The 25630-nt window shown below is 41.4% G+C and overlaps 1 protein-coding gene across 1 annotated transcript; it reads right to left on the bottom strand.

Annotated features, from left to right (window-relative positions):
• Nucleotides 1–865: 865 nt before the first annotated feature.
• On the bottom strand, nt 866–23829 carry pigu (phosphatidylinositol glycan anchor biosynthesis, class U). Its single transcript, XM_017708443.2, has 12 exons — nt 23654–23829; nt 20612–20676; nt 19016–19075; nt 16840–16902; nt 14941–15050; nt 14072–14172; nt 10994–11091; nt 10744–10898; nt 9416–9559; nt 7302–7426; nt 5761–5903; nt 866–2583 (listed from the first exon to the last, which is right to left on the bottom strand). The coding sequence occupies exons 1-12, from the start codon at nt 23781–23783 to the stop codon at nt 2470–2472; spliced, it is 1308 nt and encodes a 435-aa protein (XP_017563932.1). The 5' UTR covers nt 23784–23829; the 3' UTR covers nt 866–2469.
• Nucleotides 23830–25630: the final 1801 nt, after the last annotated feature.

Below are 25630 nucleotides of genomic sequence, written 5' to 3'. Positions count from 1 at the left end.
CTCGTCTTTGTAGTGTATTCAATTGAATATAGATTGAAAAAGATTTGCAAATCATCGTATTCTGCTTTTATTTCTTTTACACAACATCCCAACTTCACTGGAATTGGGGTTGTAATTTGCATTTAAATTATAATTTGCACAGAACTCGAAAATGCCAGTTTCCCTTTTTACTGAGTCCTAACTTCACGATGAACGGACCAGCAGAAACGGTGCAAATAAAGTCTATAAAAATGTTTGTTTCATTCAAAGTTAAGAATGTCCCGCAAAGTCACCATTAAAAAGTAACCGTGCACTAAAATTTGCAGAACCTGCGTTTAAGTCCCCGGTCGAGGAGGTTTTAACTTTCCAATTACAAAAACCAACAAGCCACGTGGTTTGAGCAGGGGCGCGCAAACATATGAGAGGATGAAAAGTGTGTTAGGTGTTTATCTGGGGAGAAATTGAGATCAATAGGTTCTGTTGGCAAAGCGAAGCTGGATGATTAACTTCGTTTATGACGGCCTCCTGCCTTTTTCAGGGCCGTTGGACTTTGGAGCTGGTAATCTTGAGCACGAACGGGTTTATAGGTGGGTCCGTCTGTCCATCTGTCTGTGGGACGGAAACACACTGGTGGAAAATTCCACTGCACTGAGCCGCCCGTCTGCATTCACGCACACAGTGAGCATAATGTAACTTGTTCATTGATCCGATGAAGCTTTGGGTTTAAAATAAGTCCCAACACCTGCCGTGCTGCATGTCCAATCGGGACTGCATGGCTCACTGGACCGACTAGGACTGGACTCGGGGGTGGGCAGCATGACGGGATATAAATAGGCTATTTATTGTTATTGTGGTACTTTACGTCACAGTAAATCGCAATATGCTCTTAGTATCATCAGTCCAAACCAAACTGACCACCAGCTTGTTTAATACAAAGAGAGCATTTTAATTGTATTAATGCAGCTCAGTGGGAAACTCTGAACATTAATCAGAACATCCACAGCGTACTTTTCATAAACGTCCCCTTTTATCTGTTCCAACCCTTAAACATCAAAAATACTACACTTCTGGATGCAGATCGTGTATCTTGGTAATGCGATGTTACGTATGCTGTGCCTAATGCACCAATACTGCTCGGACACTTGTTCTAGTACATAAGGATTCCCACCTAACATCACCAGTCAATTCTAAAGGCGTGCGGATTCATATTGTGTCTTCTGACAGCAGATTCAACACAATCTCATGCTAAAGCTTCACCCAATGCCCTCCTTCAACAGCAGGTCAAAACGTCAAATGTTAAACATAAAAACAAAAAAAACTCTAAATCTCCCTTTTCCATTAACATAAGCTTCATACAAAACCAAATTAGTGTGAAATACACCAATAAATTAAACGAACACAGTGCATGTTAATTCACAATAGGCTAATTTAGGATGTTCACATTCCTCAAAGAAAAAAAAAAGTGTTACAGTTTTGGCGACAAAAGGAAATTAAAGAGGAATTCCACCCTTTTTTTTTTTTTAATTTTGGCATAATACAGTGATGGTGATAGGAACCAGATGTCAAAAGGTCTACAACATAAATATAATCATTTTATTTACTATTACTTGCATTGGAAGGCATACACTTTAGTCCAAAATCTTCCCAAAATTTTCATAAAACAATGTCTCGGACAGGATTCATGACGTTCTGTGAGGAGCTTTTAGAGGGGGACGTCTGGTTCCTATCACCACCACTGTGAGCAGTTCTGACTCAGTAAGTTCATCTAGAAAGGAGCGTTTCACACCAAACTGCTCTGAACAACTTTACATGCCAATTATTATTATTATTATTAATAATGCCGCAATTTTGACAAATCAGTGGAATTCCCCTTTAACTGTACAGTTCTATAAAAGATGACGTGAAAGTCAAAGCAATGTAAGCAAAAACAAGGCTGGAGAAAAAGTGCCGTGACTGCTCACATGACCAGACAGTCATGTGTGGTCTACCTCCTATAATCATACAAAGGCTTACAGCGTGGTGAGCCAGCAGGCTTTCAGCGGTCACTGAGTTCGTACTATTGTACATTCATTGCACGCCCTCTGCTGACCAAGCTTGGAACTGCACGCCAGAGAAAGACACGTTTTGTTTTGTTTAGCTTTTGGGGTAAAAACGCTAAAAATAAAAACAAAACAACGGCACATTTGCGTAGTAAACAGTCAGCCCACCACTTCAAGACCCTTTCCTGTGTATTTAAACACCAGAGCGAACTCAAAAGGCGTCGTAGTGTTCTTCAGTGGCTCCACCACCTCTGACGAGCTACCGCACTGAAAATGTCCCTCACGCAGCAGCTTTGGTCCAGGCGAGGGAGGTACCATCATTGTGGAGATGAAAAGAGGTTGGAGGGGTGAAAAAATGAACAATGAAGGAGTGAAGGGGTAAAGAAAAGAAGTACGATGGTGAAAGAGGGAGAAGAGGTGGTTGGCCTGGTCTCTGTCCACACGCTGAAGGTCATTTTAACACCAGCGTGGCCTCGCTGCCGTCTTTCCTCCTCAGGTACAATCCCTGGCTCAGGTGATGCTCCCGCCGCAGGTACGCATAGAAGTAGTCTGACACCAGCAGGATCTAACAAACAAACGCAAACAGCGCACGATTAATATGCGCACGATTGTTTTTGTAAACGTAACCCTTCGGATTCACAGGTATTATAAGCAGAGCTGCAACAATTAATCAATTAGTTGTTGAGTTATATTAATCGACTATTATATTAATTTGGGTAATTGATTCATCTATTTTTAAGTAAAGAAATGTAAATTCTCTGATTCCTGCTTCCTACATTTGAATATTTTCTGGTTTCTTTGCTCTTCTGTGACACCAAACTGAATATCTTTGGGGTGCGGTCAAGAAAAAGAAAACAGGACGACGTCATCAGCGGCTTTGGAAAACACCAATCAACATTTTTCACCAATTACATTTTATAGACCAAACAACCAATCGATCAATCGAGAAAATAAATCAGCAGATGAACAGACAGGGAAAATAATCGATAGCTGCAAATAGTCAATACTATTTTCAGGGTTGCCAGTTTTAGAGTGTGAGCAGAGTGGCTTGATTTTGTCAGTGCTCTGGAACGTTCATCTTCTCATATCAGTTGTTTAATTAATTTTCACTTCTTTTTGTTGTTTTTCAATAAAGACGTACGACGTGACATAAAAAACAATTAATGATTATTTCAGGCTTTACAGGGCGACTGAGAGCAGCGCACACAAACCAGAATTTAGCCTGCTTTTATTCTAGCTTGGTTCTTGTGCTTTCAGAGCTGGGACAGTGCAAAAATGTGGGCTGTCTGTGGCGCAGAGGACTGAGGCGTTACTTTGTGTATACAGTCTGACTTTTCACTTTCACTTTTGATAAACTGTGTCACTGCTCGACATCCAATCAAATAGGAAAGGGCAGAAAGCTGCCACTACAGACTAAACCAAATGCAATTACAGTGATTAAATATGCAATTACATTTAACAGTAAAACTAAATGAAAGGGTTTTTGATTGTTAATCAAATGTGAACTACAGTATATTACAGTTCTAGATAAGTCCTATATTAAAACAGGTGTTCTAGTTACAGCGCTGATACCTGCCATGACTGCTTTTACACTCTACAGTCCCGGTGATTAACTGTAATGTAACACGGTCTGGAGAAATACAGACAGGTGGGACGCAGGTAACGGCCCTCATGAACGCTGTGTGCACTCGCTGTTGGAGGAAACCAATACAAGCTCCTAAATAATGAACTGCAGCCCTGACATCACTGTTTTTCCACCAATACACCAGCCAAACAGCACCAGACCAGCATTTAAACCAGCATTCCAACCACATTCTAAAACAGCCATTAAAACAACGTCTAAACTGGTTTGTAATCCAGCATGTAAAGCAGTTTTTAGATCAGCATCTCGTTTTTAGATCAGCATCTAAACCAGTTTTTAGATCAGCATCTAGTTTTTACATGAACATCTAAACCAGTTTAGATCGACATCTAGTTTTTAGATCAGCATGTAAACCAGTTTTTAGCTCAGCATCTAGTGGTCAGATCACCATGTGAACCAGTTTCTTGATCAGCATCTAAACCAGTTTTTAAATCAGCATCTAATTTTTAGTTCAGCATGTAAACCAGTTTTTAGATCAGCATTAAAACCATCATCTCAACCCACGTCTAAACCAGTATTTAAAACAGCGTTTAAAGCAGTATTTAAACAATCTCATACTGAGACGTGAGAAACACTTCAGTTTTTGGTTTATTGCTCGTCTGCTTTGTTTGTGAACACATGAGAATGATTTCGGCTTCATGTTCAGGAAACACTAGAAGTGACTTCCTGTGGAGGAGGTAAACAAGTCAGCGACGTGACTGAGGTCACACAGAGACAAGCTGAAAAACAAGAGCGCTGCAGAGAAACAGAAGAAAGTTCAGAAAGACTGTAATACTGTCTCTACTATGGGGGTGGCAATATCACCATAACTTCAACACATCTTAACAATACACCATATATACCTACACACACACACACGCGCACACACACACGGTAAGAGCACATGGGTACATGGGTTACACACTCTACTCAAGGTACAGAGGTCAACATCATGGCGAGGGTCCAGTACAACAGGGCACTGTTTGCAGCCACACTGGGAAAACATGCTGTCTAGCACCGCATTGCATAATGTTCACTGCTGTGAGTGAGTGGGATGTCACTGAGTTGCTGAGCTAAGATGGTTTATCTCTCTCTCTCTCACATGCATACATAACACATACACACATATACATTATATATATATATATATATATATATATATATATATATATATATATACACACATACACACACACACACACACACATACACACACACACATATATATATATATATATATATATATATATATATATATATATATATATATATATATATATATATATATATATATATATATATATTCCATTTCTATTTTCAGAAAATGTATAAATATAGTACAAGAATGGATACATGAACAAAACGCACCATGTCGTCGCTGCACTGCACTGTAAGGAGTTCAGCTTCTTTAAACAGAAGAAAAGTTTATGTTGGGCTGTTTAGGTTGGATCTTATGTTGAAGAGCCCGTATGTGGGGGGGGGGCAGTGGTGGGTTTTCCGGAGTAGAGCAGAGGGCTGTGTTTTTAGCTGTTAGTGCTGGAGAACCTGTTTCTTCTCGTCACGTCTGGCGCTGTTTTTAGCCAATTAAAGATAACGCTTCATTATAATCCGAAACCTCAAGTCATCCTCAATTGTTTCCCGAGAAAAAAAAGGAACGAATATGAAGTTTAAAGCAGTTCAGCCCCGCCCTTTCAGCCGAAGGCAGTTCAGCCGCGCCCTTTCAGCCGAAGGCAGTGCAGCCGCGCCCTTTCAGCCGAAGGCAGTGCAGCCGCGCCCTTTCAGCCGAAAGCAGCGCAGCCGCGCCCTTTCAGCCGAAAGCAGCTCAGCCGCGCCCTTTCAGCCGAAAGCAGCTCAGCCCCGCCCTTTCAGCCGAAAGCAGCTCAGCCCCGCCCTTTCAGCCGAAGGCAGCTCAGCCCCGCCCTTTCAGCCGAAGGCAGCTCAGCCCCGCCCTTTCAGCCGAAGGCAGCTCAGCCCCGCCCTTTCAGCCGAAGGCAGTGCAGCCCTGCCCTTTCAGCCGACAGCAGTTTAGCCACACCCATTTAGGCTAGTGTCCAAAACCATTATTATCCTTCTTTAATTTCTTTTTATCTTATGTCTATTATAGTGAAAGCTGATGCCCACCTGCCCGACGTTGAAGAGCAGCGTGATGGCGTAGTAGAAGTTTGAGTTGGCACTACCGGCGTAGATCCACAGATGCCAGAGCACGGGGAACAGAGCCGAGCATGCCAACAAAACGCAAGAAACCAGGAAGATGTTCCTCAAGACTGGTGGAAAAGCAGGAGAAAAAACACAGAATGTGAATACGACACGCAGGCCATGTCACTTCTTAAGTTAAAATAACACAAAAATAAATAAACACATTCTGTATCGGAGAACAGACTTCTGCACATTTTAATACACGATTACTGTTAATTTATTGAATTTAACATAAAAAAAAAACAAATTCTCTTCTGTGCAAAAGTTCAAGCACATTATATATTGTATGCTTTTTTTCAGCATGTGGACTAAAATTGAGAAAAAGGTCATATTTAAATGTGTTCACTTACTTTCACTTTGAACTCTCCTGGTCAGTTTACATGTTTTGATTTTCAATCATTTGCATATTTACCGGAGTATTTTTTGCAGTCCTGCACAAAAGCTAACAGACTACTATTTCTCCTTTGGAAGAACAGAGTCGTCATCAAAGGGAGGACTGCGAGTAAACATATTTAATACAAATTCAACTCCCTAAAAATAATTTACAACGCTGGTTCAAAGGCCATTCCCAGGTTAGACGACCGGCTATAGCTGAGGGAAAAGCTAATAAAACAAATCTATCAGCAGTTTGGAATCGGTCAGTCATAAATCTGATGACGTAAGACTCGAAAAACTGAAAAAAGACCCGTGACGTGACCTGAACTCGGTGACTCGGACTCAGACTAGGACTGGGCGATTAATCAAATTTTATTTTCAGTGACAATTTTGACTTCCAACAACTATAAAAACAAGATAATGGAGATAAAATGATTTTTGTGCCATGATCAGTTTCACTGATGCTCTCGTTTTGTCTTAAGCTATAAATTCAGCGCTCCTTTGATCTTTAGCGCCCCTCCTTCAAAGCACAAACTGATTTATTAATTATTAATACAAAATTATTTTGGTCTAATTAATCTTTATCATTTTTATACATCTCATTATTAAGCAGGTTGTGGAAGTGCACTAAAACATGGTTTATTTTATTTATTTCAATCTTATTTATTTGTATATATTTAATTCATATTGATCATATTTAATTTGTTTTTCTGTTGAACTCTACTTGAAATTCAAGGAAATCCACCGTTAAAAAGACAAGATTAAAAAAAAAAAGTTCAGTAAATTCACGATGTTTCTGATGAGATTTGTCAATGAGTAATCATGTTAAATAATCATGATCTCAATACTGACCAAAATAATCACGATTATGATTTTTGCCATAATCGAGCCGCCCTAGTGTTGAAATGGACGTATTACTCGCAACTTAGTGACTTTTTCCCCACCTCCTGAAACCTAGTTCTGTTATCATTATCATCATCAGGTGAGATCTAGGAGGTCCTGGAGCCATCGAGCTCCTGATCTCCAACTGCTCTCACTTCTGCTCAGCCACATCAACAGCAACGCAGTGTTCCTCTGAAAGTGCTACTCACATCTGTAGAGGTGACTCCAGGCAGGCAGGAAGGCCATATAGAGCGCTATGTCTCCTACAGTGGGGTACGACTTAAAGATGGAGATGATGGCGATCTGCATGAAGATCAGAAACACTGGGTGCTCCCTGTGGGGCAGAGAGAAGCAGAACATTTACATTCTCCATTCATTCAGAGACACACACCATTCTGACCACCTCCTTGTTTTTAACACTCACTGTCCGTTTGATCAGCTCCACTGACTGTATAGCTGCACTTTGTAGTTCTACAGTTACAGACTGTAGTCCATCTGTTTCTCTGAAACTTTGTTACCCTGTTCTTCAGTGGTCAGGACCCCCATGGACCCTCACAGAGAAGGTACTATTTGGGTGGTGGGTCATTCTCAGCACTGCAGTGACACTGATGTGGTGGTGGTGTGTTAGTGTGTTGCACTGGTCTGAGTGCATCAGACACAGCAGTGCTGCTGGAATTTTTAAACATCTCAGTGTCGCTGCTGGACTCCGAGTAGTCCACCAACCAAAAATATCCAGCCAACAGTGTCCTATGACCACTGATGAAGGACTAGAGGATGACCAACACACACTGTGCAGCAGCAGATGAGCTGTCATCTGACTTTACATCATCATGAAGTTTACACACAATGTAAAGAGCAACAGGCATTTTCAAAGTATGTAAAAAACTGAGAAACATCATAAGTGGCGATATGAGGTTTTCATCTGACAACAGTGACATAGAAAGTTTTGGAATTGTGGAACGATGCCAGTGTGTTCATGTCCACTGCCTATAAATATATCACTACAAACTGTTGTCGGTGCACCTTGTAGATGTAAAGTCAGAGACGAAAGCTCATCTGCTGCTGCACAGTTTGTGTTGGTCACCCTCTAGTCCTTCATCAGTGGTCACAATGCAAATACAAATGTGTATACTAATACACACACACACACACACACACACACACACACACACACACACACATATATATTTTTTTGTTTTTTTAATTACTACACAGGGGGTTACGCACCCAAGATCCCCCCCTTCAAACACCTGTGTAAATCTAGCTCTGATTGGCTGTTGTTTAAAACACTCAGTTCATCTCTGACAGACTCACACTGCAGGCCTTGTGAATATTATGAAGCCATAAATCAAATGTGTGATAATATCGGAGGGTCCCTGATCACTCCAGAGTTCAACTGGAGGGCTGAAGATTCACACCATCAGATCATCCTATCTGATCCTATCGGGCTATCAGTACTACTTTACGGGAGTGAAGCCTGGAAGCTGACCAGGGGAGAGGAAGAGAAATTGGACATCTTCCAGACCATGTTTTCGAGGATACTCAGAATCAGATGGCAGCAGTATGTATCCAACAGAAAGGTGCTAGAGATGGCAGGAGTGGAGAAGATCAGCGAGGAGGTTAGAAGAAGGAGATGGAACTGGATTGGGCATGTGCTGAGAAGGCACAGGAATGATAACTGTGCTGTTGCCCTCGAGTGGACACCAGAAGGAAGAAGGAAAAGGGGCCACCTGAAAACAACTTGGCGGAGAATGGTGGAGGCGGAGAGGAACGGAGTAGGCTGGAGCATGTGGAGTTCAGCACGAAGAATCAGGGGCAAATCAGAGTTAAAAAGCAGCTTAAGGCTGTTCGCTTGAATGATCGTTGCGTTGAGGAACGTGGCACAGATTCCTGGCAGCAGTCTCAGCTACTGTTTACAGAGCAACCAGAACTCATTCATCACTACTATCATGCTTCTGCATAAACAAACGATGGCGAGAACGGTTTATTCAGAACCATCAGCCAGCTGTGTTTCCACACAGTGGAATTAGACCTCTGCATTTATCCCATCCGTGCAGTGAAACACCCACATACACACTAGTGAACACACACACACTAGAGGGCAGTGAGCACACTTGCCCGGAGCGATGGGCAGCCCTATCCACGGCACCCAGGTAGCAACCCGGGGGTTAGGTGTCTTGCTCAAGGGCCCTTCAGTCATGGACTGTCAACGCTGGGGATCGAACCGGCGACCTTCCGGTCACAGGACTGGTTCCCTGACCTCCAGCCCACGACTGCCCTGACTATCAATTGAATTTCATATTATTCTGTGATGCAGACTTACTTGAGTTTGATGGAGAGAGGAATGGTGTAGAAAAAGATGTTGATCTGGAAAACGCAGATGAAGAAGAAACGGAAGTGTTCAAACATCTCAGCGAAGAAATACCAGAATAGCCCGATGTTTGGAGTGAGATCTGGCACCGAAAGGCTGTGGATCAAATGCACAAGTCCATTATGGCTGCAACTCTCTAAGAGTTTTGTTTATAAATATTCTATTAAATATCATCTTGAATATTCAATAAATGTATGCTGTCAGAAAAGGGACATTTCTATCCATCAAGGTGCAAATAATGTGTTCAAACCTTCACTTACCTTTGTGCATCCTATAATTTTTCGAATTCATTTCTAAAAATGCAGGGGTGTTCCTAAAGCCCTGGCTATTTTTTATTAGCAAAATCAGCAATATAAGGAGAATCAAAACCACTGTCAAATATAACCATGACTCCTCTCACCAGGACCAGACTGTGAAATGCAGTGTCAAACTATCTGGTAAGTAAGAAAAAATTATTGTAATATTTAAGCAGAATCTAGGCATCCCCATACACTATATGGCCAAAAGTATGTGGACAACCTCTCTTGATTATTGAGCTCAGGTGTTTCGGCCACTACCACTGCTAACAGGTGCCAATGACTTCAAATGACACCAGGTCACAGGATGTTAAATGGAACATTAGCACAAGATCTGAGCATCAGGAGCTTCATGAAATGGATTTCCATGGCTGAGCAGCTGCACGCAAGCCTAAGATCACTATGCGCAATGCCAAGCGACGACCGGAGTGGCGTAACGCACCACCACTGGACTCTGGATCAGTGGAACCGTGTTCTCTGGAGTGATAAATCTTCATCTGTCAGTCTGATGATGATCTGGGTTTGGTGGATGCCTACTGGAATGCAGAGCCAACAGTAAAGTTTGGTGGAGGAGGGATGATGGGCCGGGCTGGTGTGGTGTCCACATAGTTTTGGCCATACAGTGTATGTATGCCTGTAGGAATCTTCTTTTTCAAATATCCGAAATACTATTTATGTAGTTTTAATGAAGTTCAATACAATTCTGAGTTGAAAATAGATTAATTATAATCATTATATCACCTTAAACACTGTGTGCCTTGTTAAAAGTTATTTGGATGAAGGTAAATGTCTGTCTTTAGTAATTTCATATTTGTTATCTATAGTAATTCCATGCATGTTATTATATAGCTTTGATGCCTTTTCTACTACTCTAAAGTGTGGGTAAAAAACATAAAATCATCTAAGAGTAGGTGTGTCCGAATCTTTTGACTACTACAGCAGTTCTGTATCGTTATATCAATACACAAAGAGAGGTAAACATACATAAATCCATAGACAGACGGGATAAAGTCCCAAGATCCGAGCAGAAAGAAGGACAGGCAGACGATGACAACCAGACTGCCCACAAACATGAAGGCGTACTGCAGCGTGAAGAACCAGAAACTACTCCTGCACAGGTTCACTGGGATGTACAGCCTCTAGACAAAGGAACAGAGACAGACCAGACATTCAGATTTCTGTAATTAGCTCGTTTTGATGAACATTATAAAAAGTCTGTGAAAGGCCTGCTCACCTGTAACAGGAAGAGAAGGGCAGGAGCGAACAGTGTGAGAGGGTAGATGCTCTGATACGTCGCCAAGGCCAAGAATATTGCGCTCAATAAGGCACTTCCTGAAAACATACACAAAAGTGGACAATACGGCATGAGAAATAAACTTCAGGTGACGTGATGTCAAAAAGTCTGTACGCTCCAGAGTTTCTTCTGCAATGAAGGTGTTAATAGTGAGTTTGTGCTGCAGTAACAGCTTCTACTCTTCTGAAAAGGTTTCTAGATGTTGGAACATTGCTGTGAGGGTTTGATTGAGCATTAGTGAGGTCAGGTACTGATGTTGGATGGTCAGTTCTGGATCAATAATCAACCCAGAGGTACTGGATGGAGCTCCATCACTCCAGAGAATGCAGCTCCACTGCTCCACAGCCCAATGCTGGGGGGCTCTGTACCCCTCTATCCCACACTGGGCATTAGGGCTGAAAGATTAACAATTTTTGTCAAAATCACAATTTAAGAGAGAACAATTTTCAAATCGCAAGTGCTACAAATTTAAAAAATTACAATATTCTGTACATCAACACTGAGTGCGTATACATGCACTCAATAATCCGATCATAATCGGATTTCTGCAGTTATCCGATTCCTCAAATGGTCATGTTAACACCATACTGGGATCTAGAAATCGGATTAAGAAATCAGATAAAGAAGCTGGATTTTAGCTCAGTAATCAGATTTCTCAGCGGATGGGAGCTCTTACTCTGATTTCTATCAAATTTCTCAGTCTGCGCGTGCGCGAGATCAGACGGTGGACGTCGCGACACGCAGCAAAACACAGTCGGAGCGGCGCTGAAACCAAACATGAAATAAAGGATTTAAATATTCGTCTTCTAGATGATGTGCCTTCATATTTTCAGGTAAAGTGGGATGATATTTTTAAAAAGCCACGGTATGAAGTTTTAACTTTACGTTATGTTTACATCACATCGTCTTCAGTGAGTTTATTGGTTGGGTGTAAATCAGAAATCCAGTTACCGTCTGACTCACGTAGACCTGGAGTTTCCTGTTAACTGATTACTCAGTAGCATTGTAGAAAAGAGGTGAAGAAGAGGGTGCAGGCAGGATGGAGTGGGTGGAGACGGGTGTCAGGGCTGATGTGTGACAGAAGGATAGCAGCAAGAGTGAAAGGGAATGTTTACAGGACAGTAGTGCCTCCTGCTATGATGTACGGTTTGGAGACTGTGGCTCTGTCTAAAAGACAGGAGGCTGAGATGGAGGTGGCGGAGATGAAGATGCTGAGATTTTCTTTGGGAGTGACAAGGATGGACAAGATTAGAAATGAGCAGATCAGAGGGACAGTGAAGGTGGAGCAGTTTGGAGATAAAGCCAGAGAGGCCAGGTTGAGATGGTTTGGACACGTGTTGAGGAAGAATAGTGGATATATTGGTCAAAGAATATTGGAGATGGAGCTGCCGGGTAGAAGGAGAAGAGGTAGACTATAGGTAGAATAGGTTAAAATCACAATTAAATATTTTCCCCAAAATTGTTCAGCCCTACTCGGCACTGGACATGGTGGCTCATGTGCGGCTGCTCCAGAGGGTCCATTCTATTGGTCAGTGCTTTTCTAAGGAGAATAGGATGAGCAGAAGCACAGTTTGGACAGATTTTTGGATATATACTGTATTTTGAATGTTTAGATACTTTTTGCATCCAGACGTATGTATGTATGTATGTATGTATGCAAGTATGATTCTAAAGAAATTACAGATATAAATGATAAACCAATTAAAATATCATTATATATTCCAGTCATCTCATCAACTCTAATTTTGGTCATATAATCATGAACATAGTTGTTGGCTTCTCAGTATAAACTAGAGCTGGGCGATGCAGCAAAAATTTAATGTCACGATATTTCAAGAAGTTATGTGATATATCAGAAAACAGAAGTTAGATAAGACAAAGTTGAGCAAGATTTAAAAATGATATCCAAAACTACGAATACAGTGACTTATACTCAACATTTCACATAATGCTTCCAGTTAAAACGGGTCTAATTACGCTCTCTTTGTCTTGCGGGACGTGTCAAGTGCTGACGAATCCACGGTATACTGAGAAAATATGTTGTGACACACTGTGATGTTATTATCCCGATAATGACAAATACTGTCGTATCGTCCAGCCCTGGATTCTTGTGTCTAGGATAAGTTTAATACAGTTTCAGGTCGTTTACTCTATATCAATCATCCAACCTTTATTTAATCTCAGACAACATTGAGGGTGACCCTCATTTACAATGTTGCTGAGTTGATACAAAACAAGGAATCGATAACGTTAAGAACACATCAAATGATGAAAGTAAATTAAAGTAATCAAAAGACTCAAATCAGGTATGTATAAAAAAAGAAACAATAAAAATACAAGAATTAGATCAAAAAATAAACTAAAAATGAATTAAAATGACTAAAATAATAAGTAAATAATCATAAGTAAAATAAGAATATGAATGATAATAATAAATAAACAAAGACAATATACATGTTGATGCCTGATTCCACCTACCAGTACCAGGTTCCACACAAGGAACACTTTTTAATGTCTCGGTGCATAAATACAGAACCTCACGCATGCGTAGACGTGAGGGATTTACAAAGCCTTTTGTGCAAAGCCAAAATCAGCCAAACAGGATTCAGAACTGGAACGATCAGGTTTAAAATTGATATTTTGATTGTCCTTCATTTTTCAGGCTTGCTGACTAATGAATTAACTATAACCTTTTTATCTCAGGATATAGATCTTCTCGCAGATTGTTTGTGTATTTCTAGTTGTATGTATGCCTCTTGATGTTTTTCTGTATTTCTTCTTCTTTTTATATTGTTTCACCCTTATTAATATTACTGCCATGTGCTGTGTGGCTGCTACATTTCCTTTGGGATCAATAAAGTATCTATCTATCCATCTATCAATGCATCTTAAACTGGTAAAACCAATTTAAATGATTCGGTCATACGTCCCTGCCTCATATTCACGCATCCACCTTTAATCTAACATGAGATATCCGAGCTTTTATGATCGTGCTTTACGCAGGTGTTGAGCACTGACCTTTTAAAGTGGAGAGGATGAAGAGTGCAATAACAGCATTGTTCAGTCCACAGGTAGACTTCGCCACACATGAGAGGATAGTAAAGGGATTCAGCAGGTAGCTGGAGGAACAAAGAAAGGTCAGTGAAAAGTGTGATGCTGCTTTCTGCTCCTCATCTGTATAAAATATTAAAATAATTTACGTATGGTACTAAACTTGCATTATATCAAATGAAAACAGAGCAGAAATACAATAAAACACGGCTTAAAAACCAGCTGACTAGACCGGTCTCAGAACTGTGTGGGCGTGACCTATTATGCAAATGTGAATGACTGACATCAGTGATGTTATGAACTAAACAACAGCCCAAGAGCTAAGCAGGCTTTATGTACCATAAGTCCGATCTGCTCACAGTGGTGGTGATAGGAACCAGACGTCCCCATCTAAAAGCTCCTCACAGAAAGTTCCTACATGAAATGGTTCTGAATTCACTGCCTGATGACTGAGACGCTGTTTTATGATAGTTTAGAGAACTTCAACTCCATTCATGGTGGAGGGAGACATGCAGGGTGCTGTGCGGCAAAATAGTCCCCAAAGAAAACGGATTATTCCAGATTTTCCACTATTTTCCATCATCAACATTCCATATAAACTTGGAAGACTTGTGTAGGTTCTCTGGTGGTTCTGGATGGTAAATAAAATGTCTATATCTCTGTTGTAGTCATGGCGACGCCTGGTTCCCATCACCACCACTGTAAAGACAGCTGAACCATTTCACTCGAAACCCCTCGGAATCTGTGTTTACATGTCACAAATTGAATTATGCAGGAAATAATTAACTTTAGAATGACATAAAAGTTTAAAATATCAGAGAGGAGTCAGGACTCACAACATGGCCACTTTGAGAGGGATGTAGTGCATCTCTCTGGGTGAGCGCATGAGCTCCAGACAGTCGTGTGGATATCGGTCAGCTTCCAGAGCATACTTCTGCTTTCTGAACTGTAACGTGAGAGGAAGCATAACAGAAAGCCAAGCACATCATTCAGATACTGCTGTTATTAAAAAAGGAGAGCTAATGAAGGTTCACTAGCATTATATACACATGGAGAAGATTCCAGCTGGTCATCAGTGGCTTTTATTCCTTATTAGACGTATTAACATTTCGGTGTGAAGTTGAGCTTTAGGAAAATGACCCTACAGCCTTTTTCATCCTCCTGAAAAGAAAATCACTCACTCTCACTCTCACTCTCACTCTCACTCTCACTCTCACTCTCACTCTCACTCTCACACTCTCTCTCTCTCTCTCTCTCACACTCTCTCTCTCTCTCTCACTCACTCACTCACTCACTCACTCACTCACTCACTCACTCACTCACTCACTCACTCACTCACTCTCACTCACTCACTCACTCACTCACTCACTCACTCACTCTCTCTCACTCACTCTCACTCACTCACTCTCACTCACTCTCACTCACTCTCACTCACTCACTCTCTCTCACTCTCTAACACCACAGGTTTTTAAGAAAAAGAGTTAAAAATCCACTAACAAATAATAATGTCTAATATAATTTGAAATGGTTCAGAATTAAGACTCAATATTTTAGTTCAGCAGTGCTTTACAGACTGATGTGACTGTCAGGTCTTAAATAAAACTCTACAATAATCTACATAACGGCTCCAAAACTTTGGAAACAGCGTTTTCAATAAAATAAAAGTAATTTAATTGAACAACGTAAAAAATAAAATTAAGATGTTTCAGCTATGGGCGCCACGGTGGCATGGCAGGTAGCGCTGTTGCCTCACAGCAAGAAGGGCCTGGGCTCGATTCCCCGGCCGGGTGACCGGGGTCCTCTCTGTGTGGAGTTTGCATGTTCTCTCCGTGTCTGTGTGGGTTTCCTCCGGGTTCTCCGGTTTCCTTCCACAGTCCAAAGACGTGCAGTCAGGCTAACTGGACATGCTAAATTGCCCCTGGGTGTGAGAGAGAGTGTGTGTCCGTCTGTCTGCCCTGCGATGGACTGGCGGCCTGTCCAGGGTGTATCAAAATGTAACTTTATATGTTTCTAAAGAATAAAACCTGCATTATATTATCTTTTATTTATGTTATTTATTTAAAGTATTTAACCTATTTTATAAAAATGCATTAAAATGACAAGCTTCTTACTTCTTCTTCGTGGTTTCTGTTATGTTTATATTTTTTCCTGCAAGTTACCTTTATTTCAATTATCTAGTTTTCATAATCGGTGGGAGCCAAAATTGTAACTGAAAATAAAATATGACTAACTGTCCAGCCATAAAATCAAGGTTTTGATTGTCTGCTGTAGTTGCCCACACAGACCCTCTCCAGATCCTTCAGATTCAGAGTGCCACACTGTGGACACTCCTCTTCAGCTCTTCATCCGAAGGATCTGGAGGAGCGGTCTCAGATCTCTCGCCATGTGTTCTCCAGTTATTGGAGAGCTGTTATCTTTGAAGGAGGAGGCTGCACAAAGTCTGAAGAGGGGCAACTATTGTGGCCCAGATACATTTTAGAAAAATATTTCTCTCCTGATAAGATTGGTCTTTTTTCTTTCAGTCACTGTACTTCAAATAAGAGTTAGATTTTCTGTAATGTTTCGAACGAAAGATCCCGTTTGGTCTACTGGGGTGCTAATATTTGCAGAGGATACTGTACCGAGCCCCATTTCCTGCTCACTGTACTGTGAAGCTGCAGGACGTACATTTATACAGTGCAATCGCAGCTCTGACGAGTATCACGATGACGAAGATGAGCTCTTCTGATACTCACCACATTCTTGTTGTAGTTCTGCACGGCCAGATAGAGACACACTGCTGTGATTCCATCTGCTATCTGGAGAGAGAAGTTTAACACGAGCACTTTGACTCAGGCAGCATGACAAGATCAGCAGATCAGAAATGACTCAGATACTCTCCCTTCCTCTTCATCATCCGTCTATGACGGTCAAGACGGCTTTCACACAACAGCGAGCTTCTATCACAGGAACACGAGTACGTTACACACACGATGCGCAGAGAAACATTTGGGCTAAGACTGCAATGAGATTTACATCCAACACCCATCAGGAGGCTGTGGGTGCAGCAGATACAGTATACGCAACGTGAACCAGGGTTATCACGGCTCACACACAGACAAAAACTAGCAGTGAAAAAATGTCAGTAACTGAAACAAAAACACCACGACACAAATACTAAATTAAAACTACAGGCTGACTCGAAAAGATTCATCCGATTTCAAAGAGTCATAGAGTTTCTGACTGGCTCCTTCAGTCTTAGAGGAGATCAGACCCCTGAGCAGAAAGCGTTCTGCGTTCTCCACGTCAGCTGCAGCAGCTCAGAGCGTTCGTCGCTGGTTCCACAGCACTGGATGATCTCCGAAATCCCACTGAAAGAGCCGTGAGTGCAGCGACACCCGACACGCTCAATCCAGTATGGGATGAGTTTGACAGTGGTGTTGATGTCGTCCGTACAGCTGGAGGAGGTTCAGACCGAAACCTTATTCAGACTGAGACATAATAAACTTTATGCTCATTTAAACCGTTCACAGTTCACTGCACCGATCTGTAACGATTTACAAGAGAAATCAATCATTTTTAAATCGGATCAATCTTTTTGAATAACCCTGTATTATTATTATTATTATTATTATACTCCACAACACTAAAACCAATTTTCTTACAAGACCTTTCAGACCAGTGAGAGATTAGAAATGGTCTTTAAGGCAATCTGGAGCCAAGCTGAGCTCAGTCTGCTGTTGTGTTCACTTTATTCTACTATCCAGCATAGATCTCATCATAGTACTAAATAAATAATACCAAAACTGAAAACAAACAAAATCTAAACTAAAACTGCTACTTGCTGTGGAAAAAAAAATACTAATGCACCTTAAAATGAACTGAAACTAAAGTAAAATCAAAAACCAAAACGAAAAACTTAACAAAAATGAAAACTAGCGAACATTCCAAGATGATAATAACCATAATGTGAACTGGACTAAAATGACATGCATATGGAGAAACCCTATACCTTAATTATGTTTATTTTATTAAAACTAAAGACTGAATATTCCAAGTCAATCATAACTACCCAAACTTTACCAAATGTGTCAGAAAATCACCATATTTTACATTAAAACACTAAAAAGTACAGAAAATATGACGATTCTTAATGTTCCTCACTGACTCTCAGACTTTACTTCAAAAACAATGGGATCTAACTGCTCACCGTGTGGCCATGAGGGACAGGGATGCAGCCCCACTTTCTATTCTAAAATGCAGGGGCGTGGATAAAATAAGACTCCGCCTACAGACTAACTGTTTTGGTAGTGACACAAAAACATGGGACAGCATTTCCTGATCTGAAAAAAAAAACGGGTTTTTTAATAGTTTTGTTTTACTGTGAGACAGCAGTGTGAACTAATTCAGTAGAATGATCCATATAGCATCTCAGGAGTTCCACAGGGCTCTGTCACAGGCCCCCTTTGATTCGTCTTAGCACTCAGCCCACAGTTTCTCTTCCATTTGCCTTATAATAATGATACTACCTAGCCAAATATTGTCTACGTCGATGTAACAGTTTTGGTGCCACACAACAATACTGACTTTTACTGACAGATTACAAACATGTGTAGGCTAACATTAAACATCAGTGAGCCATATAGCAAAAAATATATCGCTGTGATACTTTCTATGACACAATATTTTTGTTTTCTAATTCTGGTCTCTTCATAATGAAACACGCAGATGGTATGTGATCAGGTGCTTGTGATATCCACAATATGTTTAGAAAAGCATATTGTATTATGACAAATTATAACAAAACAGTATGTCCTACGTAATATATATGCAAAAAATCTTGATATACTGAATTATCATTATTGTTCAGCACTGATAAAGGCTTTAAAGTATGCAAAGAAACTCAGAATTAAGCAAACATGACGTACTTACCATAAATACAATCTCTGCATAGTCGACCACAAAATGAAAGAGGTATATGATGAGCGGCGTCTGAAAGGTGGGAAAGTAAAAATTAATTAATTAATTAATTAGTGAAAGTGAATCCCGGTACATTAGCTGGAGGACAACTGCTCCAAAATGAGAACAACACTGAACACTGCATGGCTCTGAAATACGGTTCCTGCCAATCAGTAGAACACCAAGAACTTGGCTCTTCAGCAAAACCAAAGAAAAAAATTATTAAGCTGTAGAATTTAAAGCTAAGGTGCATTTTTATTGGTTAAATAAAATAGCTTAATGAAATATCTAACGACTGTTCAAGTCTCAAAAACACACAGCTCAGTCAGTTAGGGAACCAGTTTGATCCCCAGAGCCGACAGCACATGACTGAGGCGTCCTTGAGCAAGACACCTAACCCCCAACTGCTCCCTGGGTGCTGGGGATAGGGCTGCCCACCGCTCCGGGCAGGTGTGCTCACTGCCCCCTAGTGTGTGTGTGCTCACTAGAGTGTATGTGGTGTCTCACTTCACGGATGGGTTAAACGTGAAGGTGAATTTTCCCCGTTGTGTTACACTTAAATAAATAAATAAATAAATATTTTTTTTTAAAAGTCCATTTTAAAGTCACTGAAGTTTTAAGGAGTGTTTTGGCCTGTGTTGCTTTTTGAGAGAGGCTCAAACCAGGGCAGCCAATCAGAACAGAGCTCATTTACACATCAGTCCAACAAAAACAGCCTGATTAATTCTAAGGGCGGACAATGCTCATGTAAAAATGAATTCTGCCTGTTTTTGGTAATAAAATCTAACAAACACCAAAAAGGCTTCTTCTATTGTTATAAGCTTGATATATCAATAGCAGAATCTTTTTGGTTCTTTATAGAACCAATTACAGCACGTTCTCCATTAATCTGAAGAACCATCTCACCATGCAAAGGGTTCTTTGAGTGGTCATGGTTCTACAAAAAAGCACTTTGTTTACTAAAGAACCATGAAGAACCGTCTGCAGATGAGAATTCAGATCAGAAGCTAAGATATCTCCGTAATCTCACTTTATTAGAGCTTCGTAAGAGCGTCTGCAAATGACAGCGTAACGCAGCCTTTTAGTGCCGTTAACCAGCTGGCTTCCATAACGTGTGGGCAGGGTGGGAACTGGGCTTCCCGGGTGAGTCACCAAAATGCTGGATTAGATGATCGACTGGTTCGGCTGATCTTTTTTTGGTGCGGCGGCAAAGATTTAGGCACAGTGGACCGCCACGGAGAAAAGTTTCCATTGGAAATACTGTGTGGACCATCTCAAGATGCTCCTCAGCTTGAATGATAAACGTATCTACTCAAACAGGAGCTGTTATTAATTGGTCATTGTTAGTTAAGCGTTAATCGGTTATTCATATACATCTGTCAAATAAACCACCAAGATGACGAAAAATCACTTCCAGCAGTTCTACAGCAGCACTCACTGCTGGACGGAGCTCAAATATGGAACGGCCTCCTCCACAGGGCGATGACGGATTAGACAAACGCGTGAAGAACCTCATAATAAAACGGCTGAAATGTTTCACTCAACAGATCAGTGAACTGCAGTACTCACTTCATGAAACACGTCTCCTGAGTAGGGCGAGACTCCGAGGTCCAGCAGAGCGAGGCCTTCTACAACTGTAAGAGCACACAAGACGTGAGCGTTAGGTACGGATTGGCATATACACTATATGGACAAAAGTATTGGGACACCTACACATCACACCTACGAAGCCTTTCTGAATCTCAGTCTAAATCCGTAGGCATTAATATAGATAAGGTCTCCTTTTGCATCCTACAAGCTTCCTACAAGATGTTGGAGAGAGTCTGTGGGAATTTCTGCCTGTTCTTCCAGAAAAGCATCTGGCTCACAATCTCTGCTCTAGTTCATCCCAAACGTCTTTGATGGGGTTGAGGTCAGGGCTCTGTGACGGTCAGTCAAGTTTCTCCACACCAAACTCACCCAGTCATGACTTTATGGAGCTGCTTTGGTTACTGAGGTTCAGTCATGCTGGAACTGACAAGGTTCTTCCCCAAACTGTTCCCATAGAGTTGGAAGCATAGAATTGTCCAAAATGTCTTGGTGCTGAAGCTTTAAGATTCCCTTCACTGGAACTAAGGGTTCTAGACTAACCCCTGGAAAACACCCCCATATCATCATCCCTCCTCAGCCAAACTTTACAGCTAGCACAGTGCAGTCAGGCAGGTAATGTTCTCCTGGCATTCACCAAACCCAGACTCGTCCATCAGACTGACAGACAGAGAACCTGGTCACTCCACAGAATGCGTTTCCACTCCAGTGTCCAGAGGTGCTTTAGTCCACTCCATCCGACGCTTGGATTTGTGCTTGGTGATGTAAGGCCTGCATGCAGCTGCTTGACCCTGGAAACCCTGCCACGACGCTCCCGGTGCAGCTTCTGTGCAGATGTTGATGCGAGAGGAGGTTTGAACTCTGCAGGTATTGATCAGCAGAGCGTTGGAGACTTTTATGCTCTGTGCTCCTCAGAACTTGGCGAACTGCTCTGTAACTTCACGTGGTCTGACTCTTTGTTCCTGAGCTGCTGTGGTTCCTAAACGCTCCCACTTTTCAATAATACTCTCACAGCTGGTTGTGGAAAATCTAGGAGGGATTAATTTCATGAACTGACTCGTGTGACAGCGGCTCCTGTTACAGCACCACGCTGGAATCCAGCGGCTCTTTAGACCCGCTCTTTCACTAATGTGTGTGAAGACAGGCTGTAGGGCTGGGTGCTGGATTTATACACCTGTGGCAACACGACTGAAAGAAACACCTGAATTCAATGATTAAGAGGTGTCCATATAGTGCATGTTAATCATGAAATTTCAAGAAATATCCGTATTACACAATGTCAGAATATCTAATTTTTCTTTTTTGCGATAATTTTTTTCTATTTTATATTCTGTTAATCAAACAGCTCTTTATCACAAAACTATAGAACTGAATCAAACCTCCCCTCCCCATCCCACCGGTGCATCCACCCCCGCTTTTTGGGAAATACACTGCTAACAATATATTAAATAAGATTTTAATGAAAAGAATGAGACCAATAAAACCTTAAAAGAAAAATGCCAGCCTGTACAATGTGCATCACGTCATTTGATTCTCTCTCTACATCACAACAAAACTAATCTGTTAAAAATACAGATTTTTTCTGACGTGTGATATGCAGATATATCATGGAAATATCGCAATACTGAAACTGTAATATCACAGAGCCCACTGTAACATTGAGTATAAGACAAAATAAAAAGATGCGTTTAAAAAATGAGCCAGTAATGCCACGTTTTCAAAACACAAACGATTTTCCTTAAATGTTCGTTTCACTCGTTGCACTAAATCCCAATTACTCTCTCTTTGCAAGGAACATGCAAGGAACATGCAGTTGGTTGTTTTTCTACTAAATTCTTGATGCAATCGGTCATGATGATGATTCATTTTGCTATAATGTTCCTGCCCTAGTCTTGGATCTCATAAGACAACTTATTCAACCAGCACATTGTTGGATGTTACAGAATTGCTTTTTTCCTTTTTTCCACGTTCTCTGGTTCTCACAGCAGATCACAGACGTCAGTTCCGGTCCTGGAGTTCAGCATCGTTTAGTGGCAGTCCTGCTCAGATTCCCCTGGTTCAACTCTTCAGTTACATCGTAGGATTAGTTAAGTTAAACAAAAATAGAAAAATCACCAACCTGGACCTCCAGGAACAGAACAGAATACACCTGCTGTAGACACGCCTGGAAAGGGCACCTATTATAGACTGATTAAAGGAGAATTCCACCACATTTTACTTTTTTTTTTTTTTTACATTATTTTAATGCTTAAGATGTAAACAGTTATTCAGAGCGGTTTGGTGTGAAACGCTCTGTTAGAGAAACTGACCAAGTCCGATCTGCTCACAGTGGTGGTGATAGGAACCAGACGTCCCCCTCTAAAAGCTCCTCACAGAGAGTTCCTACATGGAATGGTTCTGAATTCACTGCCTGATGACTGAGATGCTGTTTTAAGATAGTTTAGAGAACTTCCACTCCATTCATGGTGGAGGGAGACATGCAGGGCGCTGTGCAGCAAAATAGTCCCCACAGAAAACTCATTATTCCAGATTTTCCACTATTTTCCATCATCAACATTCCATATAAAACTCAGAAGACTCGTGGAGGTTCTCTGGTGGTTCTGGATGGTAAATAAAATGTCTATATCTATGTTGTAGTCATGGCGACGTCTGGTTCCCATCACCACCACCGTAAAGACGTCTGAACCGTTTCACACCAAACCCGCTCTGAATGACTCTGTTTACATAACATGCTGAAAAACCGGCGGAGTTCCACTTTAATAATCTTCTGATACTGTGAAAATACCGCGATACTGAATGTGCGATATCACCCAGCCCAGCATACCACTAAATCAAAACAAAAGTCAGCCGTTTTGACGGTCTGCGAACGATGTTGCGATACTAGCCGACAGTTAAACGAAAGAAAAGTATTTTAGTAACAACAACAACAATATTTCTGACAGCTAGCCGCGTTAGCATCCAAGCTACATCCACAACTAAGACCCCCTACAAGCGGAGCGAGCGCTGGAGGACATTCTCACCCACCTCTTTTCCACGCATTCAGTGGGGACACGACTTCAACCCGCTCCGAGATCAGCTCAGCCAGGCTGGACCGAAATAACACCGCTCTTATCGTCACAGCCAGAACCAACACCAGCGTTAAGGGAGCGGCCATTGTCGCGGTGAGGCAGACGCTCTCCCGCCCTCCCGCCACGGTGCATTATGGGAAACGTAGTCTTTACGCCAGCGGCTCCGCGTTCGCTCCTGCGCTCGGCGAAAGTCGCAGGAGACTACAAGTCTTTTTAAAAATGTAAAGCTTCACTTCCCGTGACGAAGCTGAAGTTGGCTTCTTTATTCGCCAGCCTCTTATTCGAACTGTCCCGTTCCACCTTAAATGGTGCCGCAGTTGCGTCCCGACGCCTCAGGCACCGCGATGAAACTGCGGCACCGTTTAAGGTGGAACGGGACAGTTGGAATAAGAAGCTGGCGTATAAGAAGCCAACTTCACCCTCGTCTTCCCGTGTGGATACAGCCTTGGAAAAAAAATTAATCACCTCGAAAAAACTCCGTTTTGCAACCTTTTTATCTGCTCTGAAAATCAACTTTAACCGGTGAGTATGCAGATTTTTCGCACGCCAGAAAACAGAGCATAAAACTGATGTGACCCTAGTATTGATTTTAGCCTGCTAGGAGTTATTCTTATCGCAAACAACGACACGTTTTAATACCCTCTGCCACTCTAGCCTTGGCCAAGAGACTGTCTGGGCTTCTTTATCACAGAGCAGGATGGACAGAAGACAAAACGGGTTCTAGATTTTAGATTTTAGCCTGCATTCATTTCAGCTTTTACTGGGCACTGTTAAAAACACAGCAGACCCTGCTGGGCTGCAGGGCTGCAGCTGCTGAGATGGGAATATGGGCCAGATAAATGCATAAAATTATGCTAATATGCTGAATTATGCAAAAAAGTAATATTAGTAATATTACTTTTACCTCCCCCCTCCCTTTTATTTTCCTTTTTAGTGACTATTAAAAGCAGCAAATGCTGTTGGGCACAACAACAGAGCAAACTAAGACACACCAAGGATTAGGATGACTAGGATTGAGCTCCTCAGACACAATCTTAGTGTGTTTTTGTTTTTTTTAATCTGATTCCAGTCATCAGAATCATGAAATCTTAATCCCCGGGGGCATCAGAGACCCTGTGCTGAAGTATGTGGCCTGTAATTGTTTGTTTTTCTCTGTTTCTAACATATCTAGTGAGTAAAAAACATGTAATTAAAAGATGTACATGCACAAAATCAACTGTTTTTGTAAATGTTGCAGAAATGCAGCCATCGGCCTCAGTGGTCACTACATTTTAGGACTATTCACAAAATGGGCAGTTTACTCCTTTAGGTCTTTGCTGTCCGAAAAACAAAAAGTTTTTTTTTTTTTTTTTTTTTTTTTTTGCATTACTGGAGCACAGCAGTGTCCCATCGTATCAAAATATCATGATGAATGGACCCTTACAAATGATCTGAAATTACTTAGAAAAAATTTCATCACACTGACTGATGCAGTTATTATTTTGGAGATATTTGGGTTTTTGTTTGAACATTGGCAATATGCATATTTGCTCCATTGCATACAGATTAGTGTTGTAGATTAGTCGCTTCCAATATATACACTATATGGCCAAAAGTACATGGACGCTGTACTGTTTCACCACACTCATTGCTAACAGATGGATAAAATCAAACCATCTCCATAGAGAAACACTGGCAGTAGAATGGATTGTACTGAAGAGCTCGGTGGCTAAATGTGGCACTGTCACCTCTGCCACAAGCGTCTGTCATGCTAGATCTGCTCCAGCCAACTGTAAGTGCTATCATTGTGAAATGGAAGTGTCTAGGAGTAACAACAGCTCAGCCGCAAAGCGGCTCACAAACTCACAGAGTGGGGCACCGAGTGCTGAAATGCATGGCATGCAAAAATCTCAGATCCTCTGTTGTATCAGTCACTAGCAGAGCTCCAAACCAC

This window comes from Pygocentrus nattereri, chromosome 26 (genome assembly GCF_015220715.1).
Source record: "Pygocentrus nattereri isolate fPygNat1 chromosome 26, fPygNat1.pri, whole genome shotgun sequence".
Lineage (NCBI taxonomy): Eukaryota > Metazoa > Chordata > Actinopteri > Characiformes > Serrasalmidae > Pygocentrus > Pygocentrus nattereri.
The sequence above is the reverse complement of the archived record's forward strand: the minus strand, read 5'-3'. Positions and strand labels throughout refer to the sequence as shown.